General features: G+C 50.6%; 1 protein-coding gene across 5 annotated transcripts in view; it reads left to right on the top strand.

The window, feature by feature from the left end:
* abl1 (c-abl oncogene 1, non-receptor tyrosine kinase) overlaps positions 1–13,907 on the top strand; it is a 229,113-nt gene extending 215,206 nt beyond the window's left edge. For 4 of the 5 annotated variants that reach the window (XM_072488806.1, XM_072488807.1, XM_072488808.1 and 1 more), the window contains exons 10-11: positions 10,696–10,866; positions 12,162–13,907. In XM_072488806.1, coding sequence (XP_072344907.1) covers positions 10,696–10,866; positions 12,162–13,897 — 1,907 coding nt within the window. In that variant the 3' untranslated portion in view covers positions 13,898–13,907. Of the gene's footprint in view, positions 1–10,655; positions 10,867–12,161 lie in introns of all 5 variants that reach the window. The other variant, XM_072488811.1, reaches the window with a different exon arrangement.
* Positions 13,908–14,572: the final 665 nt, after the last annotated feature.

Here is a 14,572-nt window from a genome sequence, read left to right on the forward strand (position 1 = left end):
CATGGAAGGCAAGCAAAAACCAAGATGGCGTCGGAAGGTGGCAGTTTAACATGGGGCCCTGAACAACAAGAGTTCTTGAAATGCTGTGTGGAAGAGTTCAAAAAGGAAATGAAGAAAGAGCTGTTGGCCCCGATACTACAGGCGATCGAAGGTCTAAAGGAGGAACAAAAGACCCAGGAGCGGGAGCTTCGGGTCGTGAAGGCAAAGGCAGCCGAGAATGAGGACGACATACAGGGCCTGGTGGTGAAGACGGAGACGCATGAGGCACATCAGAAACGATGTGTGGAAAGGTTGGAGGCACTGGAGAACAACGCAAGGAGGAACAACCTGAGGATTCTTGGTCTTCCTGAAGGTGCGGAGGGAGCGGACGTCGGGGCATATGTGAGCACGATGCTGCACTCGTTAATGGGAGCGGAGGCCCCGGCGGGTCCGTTGGAGATGGAGGGAGCATACCAAGTGATGGCGCGAGGACCGAGAGCAGGAGAAATTCCCAGAGCCATAGTGGTGAGATTCCTCCGTTTTAAGGATAGAGAAATGGTCCTTAGATGGACAAAGAAAACTCGGAGCAGTAAATAGGAGAACGCGGTGATCCGCGTTTATCAAGACTGGAGTGCGGAGGTGGCGAGAAGGAGGGCGAGCTTTAATCGGGCCAAGGCGGTGCTTCATAAAAAGAAGATAAAATTTGGAATGCTGCAACCGGCAAGACTGTGGGTCACATATCGAGGGAGGCACCACTACTTTGAGACGGCGGATGAAGCGTGGACTTTTATTGTGGAAGAAAAACTGGAATGAGCGGGTTATTAAAAAGAACGTTTGAACAAAGTGGTGGGGCGAATGTGGGGGGCGAAGAGGGGGGTTAAAAAGGGGGGAAAGAGGAGTTTTATGTACTAATCCTGCGATGTGGTAACTTTTCTCTCTTCCACAGGTGGTGATGGGGGGAGGAGGGGAGGTGGAGGAGATGGGGCGTTGGCCATTGGGGGCGGGGCCAAGGGAGAAGCACGGGCTTGGTTCCTGCGCTATGATAATCATGGCGGGAATAGAGAAGCAGGAAGGAGGGGGCGTCGCACGGTGCGAGCCGAGGTCACGGGGGGAAGCCGAGGTCGGCCAGAGTTTGCTGACTTCTGGGAGCAACATGGGGGGAGTAATTACGCTAGCGGGGGATCTAGCGGGGGGGGGTGGGAGGGGGGAATTACTGGGTTGCTGCTGCTGGGGAGAGGGGGGAGCTGGTATGGGAGGGGATGGGCGGGGGGGCACCGCCTGGGGGAGATACAGCTGCGTGGGAACCGGGTGAGGAGCTGGAAAAAGGGGATGGCTAATCGACAAGGAGGGGGGTAGGAAGCCCCCCAACCCGGCTGATCACGTGGAACGTGAGAGGGCTGAACGGGCCGATAAAGAGGGCACGGGTATTCGCACACCTTAAGAAACTTAAGGCGGATGTGGTTATGTTACAGGAAACGCACCTGAAACTGATAGACCAGGTTAGGCTACGCAAAGGATGGGTGGGGCAGGTGTCGGGGCTAGATGCAAAAAACAGGGGGGTGGCTATATTAGTGGGGAAGCGGGTAATGTTCGAGGCAAAGACTATAGTGGCGGATAACGGGGGCAGATACGTGATGGTGAGTGGCAAACTACAGGGGGAGACGGTGGTTTTGGTAAACGTATATGCCCCGAACTGGGATGATGCCAATTTTATGAGGCGGATGCTAGGACGCATTCCGGACCTAGAGATGGGAAAGCTGATAATGGGGGGAGATTTTAATACGGTGTTGGAACCAGGGCTGGATAGGTCGAAGTCCAGGACTGGAAGGAGGCCGGCAGCAGCCAAGGTACTTAAAGATTTTATGGAGCAGATGGGAGGTGTAGACCCGTGGAGATTTAGCAGACCTAGGAGTAAGGAGTTCTCGTTTTTCTCCTATGTCCATAAAGTCTACTCGCGAATAGACTTTTTTGTGCTGGGAAGGGCGTTGATCCCGAAGGTGAGGGGAGCGGAGTATACGGCTATAGCCATTTCGGATCACGCTCCACACTGGGTAGACTTGGAGATAGGGGAGGAAACAGGAGGGCGCCCACCCTGGAGAATGGACATGGGACTAATTGCAGATGAGGGGGTGTGTCTAAGGGTGAGGGGGTGCATTGAAAAGTACTTGGAACTCAATGATAATGGGGAGGTCCAGGTGGGAGTGCTCTGGGAGGCGTTGAAGGCGGTGGTTAGAGGGGAGCTGATATCAATAAGGGCACATAAAGGGAAGCAGGAGAGTAAGGAACAGGAGCGGTTGCTGCAAGAACTTTTGAGGGTGGACAGACAATATGCGGAAGCACCGGAGGAGGGACTGTACAGGGAAAGGCAAAGACTACATGTAGAATTTGACTTGCTGACTACGGGCACTGCAGAGGCACAATGGAGGAAGGCACAGGGTGTATAGTACGAATATGGGGAGAAGGCGAGCAGGTTGCTGGCACACCAATTGAGGAAAAGGGGAGCAGCGAGGGAAATAGGGGGAGTGAGGGATGAGGAAGGAGAGATGGAGCGGGGAGCGGAGAGCGTGAATGGAGTGTTCAAGACATTTTATAAAAAATTATATGAAGCTCAACCCCCGGATGGGAGGGAGAGAATGATGGGCTTCTTGGATCGGCTGGAATTTCCCAAGGTGGAAGAGCAGGAAAGGGTGGGACTGGGAGCACAGACCGAGGTAGAAGAAGTGGTGAAAGGAATTAGGAGCATGCAGGCGGGAAAGGCCCCGGGAACGGATGGATTCCCAGTCGAATTCTATAGAAAATATGTGGACTTGCTCGCCCCGGTATTGACGAGGACCTTTAATGAGGCAAAGGAAAGGGGACAACTGCCCCCGACTATGTCTGAAGCAACGATATCGCTTCTCTTAAAGAAGGAAAAGGACCCGCTACAATGCGGGTCCTATAGACCTATTTCCCTCCTAAATGTAGATGCCAAGATCCTGGCCAAGGTAATGGCAATGAGAATAGAGGAATTTGTCCCGGGGGTGGTCCACGAGGACCAAACTGGGTTTGTGAAGGGGAGACAGCTGAACACGAATATACGGAGGCTGTTAGGGGTAATGATGATGGCCCCACCAGAGGGGGAAACGGAGATAGTAGTGGCGATGGATGCCAAGAAAGCATTTGATAGAGTGGAGTGGGATTATTTGTGGGAGGTGTTGAGGAGATTTGGTTTTGGAGAGGGGTATGTTAGATGGGTGCAGCTGTTGTATAGGGCCCCGATGGCGAGCGTGGTCACGAATGGACGGGGATCTGCATATTTTCGGCTCCATAGAGGGACAAGGCAGGGATGCCCTCTGTCCCCATTATTGTTTGCACTGGCGATTGAGCCCCTGGCGATAGCGTTGAGGGGTTCCAAGAAGTGGAGGGGAGTACTTGGAGGAGGAGAAGAGCACCGGGTATCTTTGTATGCAGACGATTTGCTACTATACGTGGCAGACCCGGCGGAGGGGATGCCAGAAATAATGCGGATACTTGGGGAGTTTGGGGATTTTTCAGGGTATAAATTGAACATGGGAAAAAGTGAGTTGTTTGTGGTGCATCCAGGGGAGCAGAGTAGAGAAATAGAGGACCTACCGTTGAGGAAGGTAACAAGGGACTTTCGTTACCTGGGGATCCAGATAGCCAAGAATTGGGGCACATTGCATAGGTTAAATTTAACGCGGTTGGTGGAACAAATGGAGGAGGATTTCAAGAGATGGGATATGGTATCCCTGTCAATGGCAGGGAGGGTGCAGGAGGTTAAGATGGTGGTCCTCCCGAGATTCCTCTTTGTGTTTCAGTGCCTCCCGGTGGTGATCACGAAGGCTTTTTTTAAAAGGATTGAAAAGAGCATCATGGGTTTTGTGTGGGCCGGGAAGACCCCGAGAGTGAGGAAGGGATTCTTACAGTGTAGCAGGGATAGGGGGGGGCTGGCACTACCGAGCCTAAGTGAGTATTATTGGGCCGCTAATATTTCAATGGTGAGTAAGTGGATGGGAGAGGAGGAGGCAGCGGCGTGGAAGAGATTAGAGAGGGCGTCCTGTAGGGGGACTAGCCTACAGGCTATGGTGACAGCCCCATTGCCGTTCTCACCGAGGAACTACACCACAAGCCCGGTGGTGGTGGCTACACTGAAGATTTGGGGACAGTGGAGACGGCATAGGGGAAAGACTGGAGCCTTGGGGGGGGTCCCCGATAAGAAACAACCATAGGTTTGCCCCGGGGGGAATGGATGGGGGATATGGAATTTGGCAAAGAGCAGGAATAACGCAACTGAAGGATCTGTTTGTGGATGGGAAGTTCGCGAGTCTGGGAGCGCTGACCGAGAAATATGGGTTGCCCCAAGGGAATGCATTCAGGTATATGCAACTGAGGGCTTTTGCGAGGCAACAGGTGAGGGAATTCCCGCAGCTCCTGACACAAGAGGTGCAGGACAGAGTGATCTCAAAGACATGGGTGGGGGATGGTAAGGTGTCAGATATATATCGGGAAATGAGGGACGAAGGGGAGACTATGGTAGATGAACTAAAAGGGAAATGGGAAGAAGAGCTGGGGGAGGAGATCGAGGAGGGGCTGTGGGCAGATGCCCTAAGCAGGGTAAACTCGTCGTCCTCGTGTGCCAGGCTAAGCCTGATTCAGTTTAAGGTATTACACAGGGCGCATATGACTGGAGCACGGCTCAGTACATTTTTTGGGGTGGAGGATAGGTGTGCGAGGTGCTCAAGAAGCCCAGCGAATCATACCCATATGTTTTGGTCATGCCCGGCACTACAGGGGTTTTGGATGGGGGTGACAAAGGTGCTTTCAGAAGTAGTGGGGGTCCGGGTCGAACCAAGCTGGGGGTTGGCTATATTTGGGGTTGCACAAGAGCCGGGAGTGCAGGAGGCGAGAGAGGCCGATGTTTTGGCCTTTGCGTCCCTAGTAGCCCGGCGCAGGATATTGTTAATGTGGAAAGAAGCCAAGCCCCCAGGGGTGGAGACCTGGATAAATGACATGGCAGGGTTTATAAAGCTAGAGCGGATTAAGTTCGTTCTAAGGGGGTCGGCTCAAGGGTTCACCAGGCGGTGGCAACCGTTCGTCGAATACCTCGCAGAAAGATAGATGGAATGGAAAAAAGAAGGCAGCAGCAGCAGCCCAGGATCCAGGTTGGGGGGGTGGGGGTGAGGAGGAACCAGAAGGACTCTCAGGGTTGTTAATATATACTGTATAATATGTATATGTCGTTGCGACAGATAATTATATATTGGACTGTTAAATTATATTTTTGGAGAGTGTTACTTGCGATAAGGCAGTTGCCAATTAGGGTTAGTTTTCATTTTTGTTATTTATTATTTATTCATTTTTTGTTTATAAAATAGGTCATTGTTATTTGTGTTGTTATAATATTGTGTAAAGGATGCACAATGTACTGTGTTGGTTGACCAAAAATTTTCAATGAAATATTTATTTAAAAAAAGGTGTGCGTCAGTATTCACTGGGAGCGATTGCATGCGTGTCAGTATTCACTGGGAGCGATTGCATGCGTGTCAGTATTCACTGGGAGCGATTGCGTACGTGTCAGTATTCACAGTGATTACGTGCATGTCAGTATTCACTGGGAGTGATTGCGTGCGTGTCAGTATTCGCTGGGAGCGATTGCGTGCGTGTCAGTATTCGCTGAGTGATTGCGTGCATGTCAGTATTCACTGGGAATGATTAGGTGTGCATCAGTATTCACTGGGAATGATTAGGTGTGTGTCAGTATTCACTGGGAGTGATTGCGTGCGTGTCAGTATTCACTGGGAGTGATTGCGTGCGTCTCAGTATTCACAGTGATTACGTGCGTGTCAGTATTCACTGGGAGTGATTGCATGCGTGTCAGTATTCACAGTGATTGCGTGCGTGTCAGTATTCACTGGGAGCGATTGCGTGCGTGTCAGTATTCACTGGGAGCGATTGCGTACGTGTCAGTATTCACAGTGATTACGTGCATGTCAGTATTCACTGGGAGTGATTGCGTGCGTGTCAGTATTCGCTGGGAGCGATTGCGTGCGTGTCAGTATTCGCTGAGTGATTGCGTGCATGTCAGTATTCACTGGGAATGATTAGGTGTGCATCAGTATTCACTGGGAATGATTAGGTGTGTGTCAGTATTCACTGGGAGTGATTGCGTGCGTGTCAGTATTCACTGGGAGTGATTGCGTGCGTCTCAGTATTCACAGTGATTACGTGCGTGTCAGTATTCACTGGGAGTGATTGCATGCGTGTCAGTATTCACAGTGATTGCGTGCGTGTCAGTATTCACTGGGAGCGATTGCGTGCGTGTCAGTATTCACTGGGAGCGATTGCGTGCGTGTCAGTATTCACTGGGACTGATTAAATATGCGTCAGTATTCACTGGGACTGATTAGGTGTGCGTCAGTATTCGCTGGGAATGATTAGGTGTGCGTCAGTATTCACTGGGAATGATTAGGTGTGCGTCAGTATTCACTGGGAATGATTAGGTGTGCGTCAGTATTCACTGGGAGTGATTGCATGCGTGTCAGTATTCACTGGGAGTGATTGCTTGTGTGTCAGTATTCACTGGGAGCGATTGCGTGCGTGTCAGTATTCACTGGGAACTATTGCGTGCGTGTCAGTATTCACTGGGAACTATTGCGTGCGTGTCAGTATTCACTGGGAGCGATTGAGTGTGTGTCAGTATTCACTGGGAGTGATTGCGTGCGTCTCAGTATTCAATGGGAGCGATTGCGTGCGTGTCAGTATTCACTGGGAATGATTAGGTGTGCGTCAGTATTCACTGGGAATGATTAGGTGTGCGTCAGTATTCACTGGGAATGATTAGGTGTGCGTCAGTATTCACTGGGAGTGATTGCGTGCGTGTCAGTATTCACTGGGAGTGATTGCGTGCGTGTCAGTAATCACTGGGAGTGATTGTGTGCGTGTCAGTATTCACTGGGAGCGATTGCGTGCGTGTCAGTATTCACTGGGAGCGATTGCGTGCGTGTCAGTATTCACTGGGACTGATTAAATATGCGTCAGTATTCACTGGGAGCGATTGCGTGCGTGTCAGTATTCACTGGGACTGATTAAATATGCGTCAGTATTCACTGGGAGTGATTGCGTGCGTGTCAGTAATCACTGGGAGTGATTGTGTGCGTGTCAGTATTCACTGGGAGCGATTGCGTGTGTGTCAGTATTCAATGGGAGCGATTGCGTGCGTGTCAGTATTCACTGGGAATGATTAGGTGTGCGTCAGTATTCACTGGGAGTGATTGCGTGCGTGTCAGTATTCACTGGGAGTGATTGCTTGTGTGTCAGTATTCACTGGGAGCGATTGCGTGCGTGTCAGTATTCACTGGGAGTGATTGCGTGCGTGTCAGTATTCACTGGGAACTATTGCGTGCGTGTCAGTATTCACTGGGAATGATTAGGTGTGCGTCAGTATTCACTGGGAGTGATTGCGTGCGTGTCAGTATTCACTGGGAGTGATTGCGTGCGTGTCAGTATTCAATGGGAGCGATTGCGTGCGTGTCAGTATTCACTGGGAGCGATTGCATGCGTCTCAGTATTCAATGGGAGCGATTGCGTGCGTGTCAGTATTCACTGGGAGCGATTGCGTGCGTGTCAGTATTCACTGGGAGCGATTGCGTGCGTGTCAGTATTCACTGGGAGCGATTGCGTGCGTGTCAGTATTCACTGGGAGTGATTGCGTGTGTGTCAGTATTCGCTGTGTGATTGCGTGCATGTTAGTGTTCACTGGGAGTGATTGCGTGCGTGTCAGTATTCACTGGGAGTGATTGCGTGCGTGTCAGTATTCACTGGGATTCATTGCGTGCGTGTCAGTATTTACTGGGAGTCATTGCGTGCGTGTCAGTATTCACAGTGATTGCGTGCGTGTCAGTATTCACTGGGAGCTACTGCGTGCGTGTCAGTATTCGCTGTGTGATTGCGTGCATGTCAGTATTCACTGGGAGCAATTGCGTGCGTGTCAGTATTCACTGGGAGTGATTGCGTGCGTGTCAGTATTCACTGGGAGCGATTGCATGCGTGTCAGTATTCACTGGGAGCGATTGCGTGCGTGTCAGTATTCACTGGGAGCGATTGCGTGCGTGTCAGTATTCACTGGGAGTGATTGCGTGCGTGTCAGTATTCACTGGGAACTATTGCGTGCGTGTCAGTATTCACTGGGAGTGATTGCGTGCGTCTCAATATTCAATGGGAGCGATTGCGTGCGTGTCAGTATTCACTGGGAATGATTAGGTGTGCGTCAATATTCACTGGGAATGATTAGGTGTGCGTCAGTATTCACTGGGAATGATTAGGTGTGCGTCAGTATTCACTGGGAATGATTGCGTGCGTGTCAGCATTCACTGGGAGTGATTGCGTGCGTGTCAGTATTCAATGGGAGCGATTGCGTGCGTGTCAGTATTCACTGGGAATGATTAGGTGTGCGTCAGTATTCACTGGGAATGATTAGGTGTGCGTCAGTATTCACTGGGAATAATTAGGTGTGCGTCAGTATTCACTGGGAGTGATTGCGTGCGTGTCAGTATTCACTGGGAGTGATTGCGTGCGTGTCAGTATTCAATGGGAGCGATTGCGTGCGTGTCAGTATTCACAGTGATTACGTGCGTGTCAGTATTCACTGGGAGTGATTGCATGCGTGTCAGTATTCACAGTGATTGCGTGCGTGTCAGTATTCACTGGGAGCGATTGCGTGCGTGTCAGTATTCACTGGGACTGATTAGGTGTGTGTCAGTATTCACTGGGACTGATTAGGTGTGCGTCAGTATTCACTGGGACTGATTAGGTGTGCGTCAGTATTCACTGGGACTGATTAGGTGTGTGTCAGTATTCACTGGGACTGATTAGGTGTGCGTCAGTATTCACTGGGACTGATTAGGTGTGCGTCAGTATTCACTGGGACTGATTAGGTGTGCGTCAGTATTCACTGGGACTGATTAGGTGTGCGTCAGTATTCACTGGGAATGATTAGGTGTGCGTCAGTATTCACTGGGAATGATTAGGTGTGCGTCAGTAATCACTGGGAGTGATTGCGTGCGTGTCAGTATTCACTGGGAGTGATTGCTTGTGTGTCAGTATTCACTGGGAGCGATTGCGTGCGTCTCAGTATTTACTGGGAGCGATTGCGTGCATGTCAGTATTCACTCGGAGCGATTGCGTGCGTGTCAGTATTCACTGGGAGTGATTGCGTGCGTGTCAGTATTCACTGGGAGCGATTGCGTGCGTGTCAGTATTCACTGGGAGCGATTGCGTGCGTGTCAGTATTCACTGGGAGCGATTGCGTGCGTGTCAGTATTCACTGGGAGTGATTGCGTGTGTGTCAGTATTCGCTGTGTGATTGCGTGCATGTTAGTGTTCACTGGGAGTGATTGCGTGCGTGTCAGTATTCACTGGGAGTGATTGCGTGCGTGTCAGTATTCACTGGGATTCATTGCGTGCGTGTCAGTATTTACTGGGAGTCATTGCGTGCGTGTCAGTATTCACAGTGATTGCGTGCGTGTCAGTATTCACTGGGAGCTACTGCGTGCGTGTCAGTATTCGCTGTGTGATTGCGTGCATGTCAGTATTCACTGGGAGCAATTGCGTGCGTGTCAGTATTCACTGGGAGTGATTGCGTGCGTGTCAGTATTCACTGGGAGCGATTGCATGCGTGTCAGTATTCACTGGGAGCGATTGCGTGCGTGTCAGTATTCACTGGGAGTGATTGTGTGCCTGTCAGTATTCACTGGGAGCGATTGCGTGCGTGTCAGTATTCACTGGGAGTGATTGCGTGCATGTCAGTATTCACTGGGAGTGATTGCGTGTGTGTCAGTATTCACAGTGATTACGTGCGTGTCAGTATTCACTGGGAGCTACTGTGTGCGTGTCAGTATTCACTGGGAATGATTAGGTGTGCATCAGTATTCACTGGGAGCGATTGCGTGCGGGTCAGTATTCACTGGGAGTCATTACATGCGTGTCAGTATTCACTGGGAGTGAGGGCAGCACGGTGGCGCAGTGGTAGCACTGCAGTCTCACGGCACCGAGGTCCCAGGTTCGATCCCGGCTCTGGGTCAATGTCCGTGTGGAGTTTGCACATTCTCCCCGTATTTGCGTGGGTTTCGTCCCCACAACCCAAAGATGTGCAAGGTAGGTAGATTGAACATGCTAAATTGCCCCTTATTTGGAAAAATGAATTGGGTACACTAAATTTTTTTATTTTTTAATAAGTGTCAGTATTCACTGGGAGTGATTGCGTGCGTGTCAGTATTCAGTGATTACGTGCGTGTCAGTATTCACAGTGATTATGTGCGTGTCAGTATTCACTGGGAATCATTACGTGCGTGTCAGTATTTGCAGCACAGAGATCAATCTATAACTAAAATGTTTTGTGGCTAATTAATTGGGTTAGCATAGTAAGTTCCATTCGTTTTTGTTTGTAAAATCTGACATTTGTACATCCTTAAAGCGATTACATGCTGCACTGTTTTACATTTTGTAGATCAGTAAACTGTTAAATATTTAAGCACTTTGTTTAATCAGTCCACGGTAACTTTCTGGACTTCCAGCTAGCTGTAAAACTGAGCAGATTGTCTGAACATCCCACATCTCCTTTACTTTAGAAATCCTATCATAATGTAAGCAGGGATTCAAAAACGTCATTGTTTTAACAGACCTGGGATGTCGTGCTGATCTTTGCCGTGTGCTTTACAGAGGTCGAGAAAGAACTGGGGAAGAAAGGAGGCAAATGCTGCGGTGCCAACAGGCCCCAGGCACCGGAGCTGCCAACCAAAACACGCACCCTTCGCCGAGCAACCGAAAGCAAAGAGCCAATTGAAGTCCAGGAGGCCTCGCATTCAATATTTAAAGTTCTGAGCCAGCATGGTACGTGTGAAACGACACAGGCGGCATCGGTAACAGAAGCAGAGTTACACATTGAACCTGGATGTCACTCTTTTTTTAATAAATTTAGAGTACCCAATTCATTTTTTGTGGCCAATCCACCTACCCTGCACATCTTTGGGTTGTGGGGGCGAAACCCATGCAAATACGGGGAGAATGTGCAAACTCCACACGGTCAGTGACCCAAAGCCGGGATCGAACCTGGGACCTCGGCGCCGTGAGGCAACAGGGCTAACCCACTGCGCCACCGTGCTGCCCTCTGAATGTCACTCTTGACCATAATCTTTACAGAAACAGGTCATTTGGCTCAACAGGTCTACACTGGCATTCATGCAGCACATGAACCTCGTACGATCTAACTCTCTTATAGTAACATCTTGCGTTGAAAGCAAACCTATTCTTTGTTTGCGTATTCGTTGAATTGCAGAGAACTCTGGAAACCAGCGGTAAAATGCTGGGATTTTATTGAATTATTATTGCCTCTGTTTTAAACGGTGAGTTGCATTGCATTGCCTAATTAATAAGATGCTCAGAGGCTGAATGCTGAGTGGTATATCTACGGTGTGCTCGTTGAAAATAACATTTATAGTTTTACTTGTCTCGCCTTTTTGTGCTGATCAAAGTAAGGGGGGGGCGGGGGGGGTTCATCCTGAAAAATGGCATACCTTCCATTTTAGACACAACTCATGACTGTGCCACAAATAGTTTGCTCAATCCCAGATCCCATGTCTATAACAGATGCGCTCTGACCTCTGAGCGAAACTGCTAGTTATTGCTACATAAGGGCAGTATTTGTAGGTCCATGCCCAGTTAGAACTGCTTTGGGCGCATCCAAACTCATCTCGTGGAAGATCCTTCATCCTTTTAGCCTGAGCTGGATTCAAGCGCAGGTCCCTCCACCTTCCACCTCACCCACACAAGCAGTTCCCCACCCACCCACGTGAATAGCTGCAGGGCAGAACGACCTCTCTACTGCCCACAGTCTCCCCACTTGCACAAATAACCGCAGTACTACACACCCACACCCATGGCCAGACTCTTGGAGAGTTACTTTTGCTAAAGTCCGTACAATCAGTTGTTTGGACATGCAATGTTTGTTACAAGAACGGAAAATGCTGGAAATAACAGATCTGGTCGCATCTGTGGAGAGAAAAAAAGTTTTAAAGTTTCAGTTTGAGAGTCTTTCATCAGAACTAAGAAAAACGTTTGGTTGTCCAGAGTGTAATCCTGTGCAGGACAGCAGGTGTTGCTATTCATGTTTGTCTCTCTTTGCGCAGATTCCGGGGACCATGAGATGGCCGTCTCTCCGATGCTGCCACGCAAGGACAGAGATCCAGACAGCAACTTGGATGATGACCGCCTGCAGTCTTTCACCAAGGAAAAAGGCAAATCCAGTTCTATTTTCAGCTCCTTCATCAAAAAGAAGAAGAAGACCGCGCCTGCCCCTCCCAAACGCAGCAGCTCTTTCCGTGACATGGATGGGCAGCCGGAGAGGAGGGGAGAGGTGGCAGAGGACACCAGCACAACCGGTAAAGATGCAAATAATGGAGCCTTTGTCAACAGCGTGGCACCTCTCGATGCAATCGACCCCAGCAAATTACAGCACTCGTTTAGCACAGGGGCTCAAAATGCCAACAATGGAGGTGGTGGAGTTGCCAATGGAAGCTTCTTGGGAACAACTGGGTTCTTCTCTCCACACTTGAAGAAGTCCAGCACTTTGACGTCGAACAAAGCTGTGGGGAATGAAGAGGAAACCATCTCCAACTCCAAGCGCTTCATGAGATCTTGCTCTGCTTCTTCAATGCCCCCAGGCAGCAAAGAGATGGAGAGGAAAGCCCTGACGCTGCCCCGGGACCTTCAGTCTGCGGGGAAGCAGGCTGAGTCCACTCTGGCCTCAGGCTGCGACAGGAATGAGAAGCCAGCATTGCCTCGGAAGAGGACGAACGAGACAAAAGCGGACATGGTTCCTCGGGGAAGCCTGACCGCTCCCCCTCGGCTGCCGAAAAAGACAGATGAGTTAAATGACGACGTTTTTGGTAACCTGGAGTCGAGTCCGAGCTCAAGCCCACCGGCATCGACGCCGAAGCTTGTCCGTAGGCAGGCAGCAGCCATCGTGTCCAGCAGTCCCGGTCTCAAGGACAAAGATGAGGGTGGGAAGATTTGTGCCTTAAATTCTGCTTCCCCACAGGAGCACGTTGCCTCTTGCCTGGCTCCTACTGCACTGAAGCAGAGCTCCACCTCGTTTCTGGGGGGGGTGAACCTGCTTACCGAGGACTCGAGGGCTCGAAGGTTCAAGCAGGCTCCTGAGCAGCTGTTGTCTGCTCCTGTCCGGGACCGGGGCAAGGTACCAAAATCAAAACCAGCACCCCCTCCTCCGCCGGCTGCTAAATCAGTTAGGCCGCCTCGGAGTCCGACCCATGAGTCCGCAGGTGAGAGTGCCTTGGGTATTAAATCCAAGCCCGTCGTGGACACTTCAAGTGGTGACACCGTGAAGCCATCCCTACCAGGGGATGTGGTTAAAAGGCCTGCCCTGCACTCCACATCAAAGCCCCAGTCCTCAGCAAGACCATCAGCCTCCACTTCGTCCTCTGCGCAGCCTGGCTTGACGAACCCAAGCGGCGAGCAGCAGGCCTCCACCGCCACCGCCTTCATCCCCCTCATCTCCACCAGAGTCTCCCTGCGCAAGACGCGGCTGCAGCCGGAGAGGCTGGCCAGTGCCAACATCACCAAGGACACCGTCTTGGAAAGCACCGAGGCTCTGCGGGTGGCTATCGGCAAGAACTCTGAGCAGATGGCCAGCCACAGTGCGGTGCTGGAGGCAGCCAAGAACCTCTACACCTTCTGCACCAGCTACGTGGACTCCATCCAGCAGATGCGCAATAAGTTTGCCTTCAGGGAGGCCATCAACAAGCTGGAGAGCAACCTCCGGCAGCTCCAGATCTGTTCAGTGAGCCAGGACTTTACCAAACTGCTTTTGTCTGTGAAAGAAATCAGTGATATCGTCCAGAGGTAGCAAAGGCTCAGGGGGGGGGGGGTTGGGGAGATGCGGGGGGTTAGGGGCGGTTGGGGGATATATCGAAGCAGAAAGCTGCTCCCAGACTCCGTAACAGTATGATAGAATCAGGAGAAGGACTTGAATTCGGCTGCTTGCTGCCAGAGGCGTGCACAGAAACATGGCATTTGTTGCTGAGTGGCCCTATAAATTCCTCTGTCTGCTTCAGTTGCCTCTTGTTAGGGCTTTGTCATCACATACAAACAATTTTACTGCACAGAAACAGGCCATTCAGCTTGCACAACATCACTTTATCAACATGTTCTATTTTCCCCAGCTTGTTAAGGAGAGGGGGGGGATGTTGGGAGAGGCGGGGGAGAAGGAAACCCACTTTATCCCACATGAACTGATTAGTTAACTGAAAGTGTCACCAGATACTTTGGCAGGTTTCTGGCACCTCATCCCTCACTACCATTCTCCTTTCACTACTTGCCCGTGATTATTTTTTGGATGGGCTGTATAACTTAACCCGCTGACTGGAGAGTCCAGGTTCTTGGAGGGCCAGTAGCCCTGAAGCAGCGTGTGCATTTGACGGTGTAAATGCAAAAAGCTAGAACCCAGTTGTCCATAATCTGAACTAAACAGACTATTTTCTATTGGTACTCAGTATTTCAGCCACACAGGGTTGCTTGGCAA

This window comes from Scyliorhinus torazame, chromosome 22, assembly GCF_047496885.1.
Source record: "Scyliorhinus torazame isolate Kashiwa2021f chromosome 22, sScyTor2.1, whole genome shotgun sequence".
In the NCBI taxonomy this organism is placed as follows: Eukaryota; Metazoa; Chordata; class Chondrichthyes; order Carcharhiniformes; family Scyliorhinidae; genus Scyliorhinus; species Scyliorhinus torazame.